Here is a 5,773-nt window from a genome sequence, read left to right as displayed (position 1 = left end):
GGTACAAGGCACTTTGGCATTTGCCAAAATTATTGTTCCCTGTTACATAAAACAACATATATAGGAAATCAGTAGCAGAAAGGGACAGGGGAGTTCAAACTGATGTTGGAAAATCCTATTTGGAAGCATAAGTGAAACAGATAAGTGCATTTTAATTTGATCTCAAGCGACAAGCGAAAGTGATACTGAAGGGCAGTAAAAAAAAATAAAATGTACTTATAATGATGTAGAAAGATTCTGAATGAGGCCTTTATCAATCCCTCATATACGATACCTTTCAAAATATATGAAAAGCTGCTCAGATCTTTGCCGACTGGAGTTACATTGTTTATCTGAGACTGTTTTTTATTTATAAAATTGACTACTGATATCATGAAATCAGACTATATGGCAAGGAAATCATGAAATCAGAACATAGTCAAATACAAGTCTATTTCGGGAGTTTTTAAACCAGCAGAGACTGTTTCTCCTCATCGCACCACAGCGACCCCTGCTGGCCAGGCACCCTGTGAGCTCGGAGCGGACACCTGCAGTGCTGGCCTTTGTCCTCCAGAGGGTGGTAACTCGCTGACATCCGCTCTCGAGTTCCTGGGTGTAGAAGAGGAAGCTGGAAGTGTTTTTTCTAGCTGTATAAAATGTTCATAATTTCCAATACTAAAGAGGGGTACATGTCCTTGCAATGCAATTACTTCAAAGCTACTGAGTTTTTTAAATACCTGTACCCGGATATCCAAGTATTTGAAACATCCCTTATCCTTTCTGCATCTTGCAAGAAATGATTAGCTCTGTAAAGATTAAGGTGCAAAGACAATAATTTCTTTTTTTTATGCATCTGGTCCCCATTCTGTAGTGGAGTACTTACCGATCCCCAACAAAACCTCAACAGAAGAAACCCACAAAGGATTGTACATTCTTGTAAAAAAAGAATTTGCTCAGGGGAATGGGTTGACGATGGTCCTAGCAACGAAGCTTCTTTCTCGTATCATATCTCCAAATGCTCAACCGTTAATTCAAGTAGTAGAAACGTTTCTACTGAACTGAGCAGTCAATTTTTAAACCCGTTTTACAGAACCGGGGGATCCGTTTGGACCTATCATCTGTAGGTGTATTGGGAAACAGACACTTAAAGAGATCTCGGGATTCCCAGGAGCTGTACAATGTGTTTAGCACCCATTCCTCTGTAACCTGGTCCAGAAAGGGTTATGTACCAAGACCAGAGGACACAGTTGGAAACTAAGTGAAGATAGGGTTAGATTTTAGATCAATCAGCTACTTAGGAATGGGACAAGCAGAGATGGGCCTGCTCTCGTTTTGTCCATTTTCTTCTGGTTTTATTTTGTTATGTCCCTAGAAGGATTTTTATTTTCTCATTTGAAGAATAGCAGCAACACTTGGTGCAAGCAAACACTTCCAGTTTTGGGTGTACATTCCTGAGGTTATCAAGAGCTGGCCAGTAGGGTTGTGTGCTTGAAACCTTGGGTTTCTGTGGGTTATTTTAAGGAAAATTCAATAATTAAAACATCTCCATAAATAGGGTTTCTCCCGATTGAGGTTCTGTTAAAGGCTTTGACATTCTGCTGTTGTCTAATAGCATTTTCACACAAAACAAATAAAAGACACATTAATTTCCCCTTCTCGTAGTCCTAACAGTGCTTTGTAGAATCCAGGAATCTCCCTTCTAAAGGGCAATGGAGGAACCTGGATTTAAAAGGTTAGGCCATATAATGAAAAAAAAAAAAAAACAATGAAAAAAATTAAATTCAAAATACAACATAAAAAACATCCCACAGTGCTTTACTTCCAGCGAATCAATCAACAGTCTTCATTATTATTATTATTATTATTATTATTATTATTATTATTACTATTTCCACAAACAAAAAGCTACAGATTTCTACCGGGTCTCCAATAAATTGTTAGTGCTTTACTACTGTCTACCCTAGTGGTTGGGATCAGAGGTTCCAACCCTTCTCCAAACTGTTTCGAATCCAGATCCTTCCAGAAAACGTCTGTGCTTTTCCTTGTAGCATTTTCAGCCAAGCTTTTAAACATTGGTCGAATTTACTTCAAGAAAAAGTAGTCTAGTAGTTTTTTTTTTTCCTATTTTTTTTTTTTTTTTTTACTCCTAATACTGGCACTTGGTGTGAACGACAAAAGACAGTTTGGTGTGCTCAACAGTATAATGAGAAAACCTTGAGAAACATTCAAAATTCTACAAACCCAGAAAGAACAACAGCTTGCTTTCCTTAGCTCAGAGAACAGTGGTTCCAGAACCCATCCTTCTCTTTTCCAAAACACAGTTTCAGTTCAGTATTACTGAATATTTTACGGGTGAACCACTAACAATACTGATAGCTCAAAAAAAAGATCTGAGGAACACTGTTCTGCATTTCTGATGTTATCCAAAGCAAAATAACTTAGCTTTATGCAAGATGATATCCATCTCGTGTTACCTCTGAGGTTCTGGAAATTTTCAGAAAGTCTTTAATACTGTTTTCAAGGCTTACTCTTCGGCTTCAAGTTAGACCACAAAAATCTATGCTACAAAAAATGTGGTTTTAGGTCTTTCTTCTCACATAGTTTTATGAAACACAGACAAAGGTCTAGCAAAGGCTACAGGAGGCCATCACAAACTGTTGTAGAAGAACAAGGGATCCTTTGCCTTGTTCAGGAAAGGTTCCTCCAGGTTAAGAGCTAAGGCTACCAGGTTGGTTGTTTTGGATGCCTGCTTCCTCCACCATCATGGTGGGGTGGTCGGTTGTTTGGGTCTCCAGTCTTGGTGATCCTTCCAGGTCTTCCTTATCTTCCAGATCATTTTGGTCTAGAAGGCCTTCTTCATATTTCAGTGTGGGTCTTCGTCTTGCTTCTTCTCTGTCAATCCTTTCAGGAGACACACTTGAGCTGTGATCATCTGCTTTGTCTTCTTGCTTTTTCTTTCTGTGTGTGTCTTCTTCTTCCTCATCCATTTCTAGCTCTCCTATATCCCCTTCTGTGTCTTCAGTACTTTCTCCTTCCTCCTCAAACTCAACAGTGTTGTCCGCTTGAACTTTGCCGAGTCCTCCATCATTTTCAATACTTCCCTGCCCTGCTTCTCCTTCAAAGTCTTCTCCCTCCTCCTCTTCTCCTTCTGATTCTTCTCTTGGTAGACCTCCAAACTCCAGGTCCTCCACTGTGGAATCCCCAGGAGATGCCTCCAAAGGGAACTCCCTCAACATCCTATTCGCTTGACCGACATCCCTCAAGCAAGAAGAGCCTTGGCTGACATCCATCTCTGAAGTTGAAGAGTTGTCCGGCTGCTCTTCTCTTTCCCTGTCGGGCTTCCACCCATGTGCTGCTAGCAGGGACAAGCCATAACCAGCCCAGGATGTCTGCTGGTCACGGGCCCGGCTCCTTTCCAGGTTCCTCTCCCTCTCTTTCCTCCTCGACTTGCTAGTGTGGTTGACTTGAAGGTGCATTGCCATCAGCTCAACAGAAGAAGTGGTAAAGGGACAAAAGAGGCAGTGATGGAGGGTCACGTCATCTGGGGTTTCCTGTGAAGGCCTTCGGGACAAGTCCAAGGGCTCGAATTCAGCCCTGCCGTTGGTTGTGACCGCCGGGATCTTGTTGGTAGTCCGTGGTTTCCTCCTGGACACTTGGGGTCGAGGGACAAGCTTGGCCCTTTTGGATCCCCCCTGTGGGTCTTCTCTTGAGTGATTCCGGAATGGCTGGAGATCCTGGAAACCTTGAAAACCCCCCTCGTGTTCAGAAAGGCTCTGGAACACCTTGTTGAATTCTGCCAGGCCAGTCTGCTTGTCTTCAGGTTGTGTAGAGGTTGTCCTCTGAGGTGAGGGCTTCCCTGGCCACTGTGGAGACATGGTCTTTCCAGAGAAATTGGCAGCAGATGACACACTTAGGCCTCGGCTCCTGAAATCTGCCCGTCCAAAGGTGGACCTCTTGGTGCCCAGGTCCCGAGCCGAGGCGTGCCCCTCTGCGGAAGCATTGCGCTGTTCACGGTGGTGCCGCTGGAGATGGTACTTGAGGGACCCAGACTGGGTGCCAGCATAGTCACAATGTGGGCACTTGTAAGGTCTTTCCCCTAGGAAATGAGACAACGAGAACAGACCAGTTAAATTCTATGGTATGAATTGTATGTGTGGCCTATTAAAGTCATCAATTAAATTAGACGATCGCTAATGTGTCTATTTTGAAAATAGATTTTCCGTTACAGTGGTTTGATTTCACATGCACAACACATCAAAACAACAGAAGCAATGGGGTGTTCTGATAAATCTGCACACTGCTGTGTATCCATATCAGAACAGAAATCAACAGGTTGTGCTCTTGGTCATTTATCTGGCAAACATTAAATTACAAATGCCTTTATAAAATCAATAGGCGATAAAACGTATAAATGTCACTGAGCTGAAAATGTGTTCAATGACCTGTTTCTCAGATCTGAGCAGATCCCAATCCAACAAGAAGCATTAACCAACCGGATGATAATCCAAGAAGCTGCCAAGCCTGAGCTCACCTGTGTGGACTCTGAGGTGCACTTTGAGGTGGTGGGAGGATCGGAAGGTCTTTCCGCAGTAGGGACAGTCCTTCCCAGCACCCCCTCTGATTCTCTCTCCCTGCGCTGGGCCGGGGCTGGAGCCTCTGTCTTGGAGTCCATTCTCTCCTGTACATCAGAGCCACACACCCAGTCAATCCACATTACTGTGAGCAACCTTATCACTGGTGCCCCCTGTGCCCCCCTATCACTGGTCCTCTATCACTGGTCTCTCACTGGTCCCCCATCACGGGTCCCCTATCACTGGTCCTCTATCACTGGTCCCCCTATCACTGGTCCCCTATATCAGTGGTCCTCTATCACTGGTCTCTCATTGGTCTCTCACTGGTCCTCTATCACTGGTCCCCCTATCACTGGTCCCCTATATCAGTGGTCCTCTATCACTGGTCTCTCATTGGTCTCTCACTGGTCCTCTATCACTGGTCCCCCTATCACTGGTCCCCTATATCAGTGGTCCTCTATCACTGGTCTCTCATTGGTCTCTCACTGGTCCTCTATCACTGGTCCCCCATCACGGGTCCCATATCACTGGTCCCCTATCACTGGTCTCTCACTGGTCCTCTATCACTGGTCTCTATCACTAGTCCTCTATCACTGGTCTCCTATCACTGGTCCCCTATCACTGGTCTCTCACTGGTCCTCTCTCACTGGTCCCCCTATCACTGGTCCCCTATATCAGTGGTCCTCTATCACTGGTCTCTCATTGGTCTCTCACTGGTCCTCTATCACTGGTCCCCCATCACGGGTCCCATATCACTGGTCTCTCACTGGTCCTCTATCACTGGTCTCTATCACTAGTCCTCTATCACTGGTCTCCTATCACTGGTCCCCTATCACTGGTCTCTCACTGGTCCTCTCTCACTGGTCCTCTCTCACTGGTCTCTATCACTAGTCCTCTATCACTGGTCCCCTATCACTAGTCCTCTCTCACTGGTCCCCTATCACTGGTCTCTCACTGGTCCTCTCTCACTGGTCCTCTCTCACTGGTCTCTATCACTAGTCCTCTATCACTGGTCCCCTATCACTAGTCCTCTCTCACTGGTCCCCTATCACTGGTCTATCACTGGTCCTCTATCACTGGTCCTCTATCACTGGTCTCTATCACTAGTCCTCTATCACTGGTCCCCTATCACTGGTCCTCTCTCTCTGGTCTCTATCACTAGTCCTCTATCACTGGTCCTCTATCACTGGTCTCTATCACTAGTCCTCTATCACTGGTCCTCT

General features: G+C 44.8%; 1 protein-coding gene across 5 annotated transcripts in view; it reads right to left on the bottom strand.

The window, feature by feature from the left end:
* Positions 1 to 2,088: 2,088 nt before the first annotated feature.
* LOC117398836 (zinc finger protein 536-like) overlaps positions 2,089 to 5,773 on the bottom strand; it is a 27,859-nt gene continuing 24,174 nt past the window's right edge. For all 5 annotated transcript variants that reach the window (XM_059012401.1, XM_033997921.3, XM_033997922.3 and 2 more), the window contains 2 exons: positions 4,511 to 4,657; positions 2,089 to 4,075 (listed from right to left, as the gene is read on the bottom strand). In XM_059012401.1, the coding sequence (XP_058868384.1) occupies positions 2,688 to 4,075; positions 4,511 to 4,657 (1,535 nt within the window). In that variant the 3' untranslated portion in view covers positions 2,089 to 2,687. The remainder of the gene's footprint in view (positions 4,076 to 4,510; positions 4,658 to 5,773) is intronic.

This window comes from Acipenser ruthenus, chromosome 44 (assembly GCF_902713425.1).
Source record: "Acipenser ruthenus chromosome 44, fAciRut3.2 maternal haplotype, whole genome shotgun sequence".
In the NCBI taxonomy this organism is placed as follows: Eukaryota; Metazoa; Chordata; class Actinopteri; order Acipenseriformes; family Acipenseridae; genus Acipenser; species Acipenser ruthenus.
This window is presented reverse-complemented; position numbering and strand designations above follow the sequence as displayed.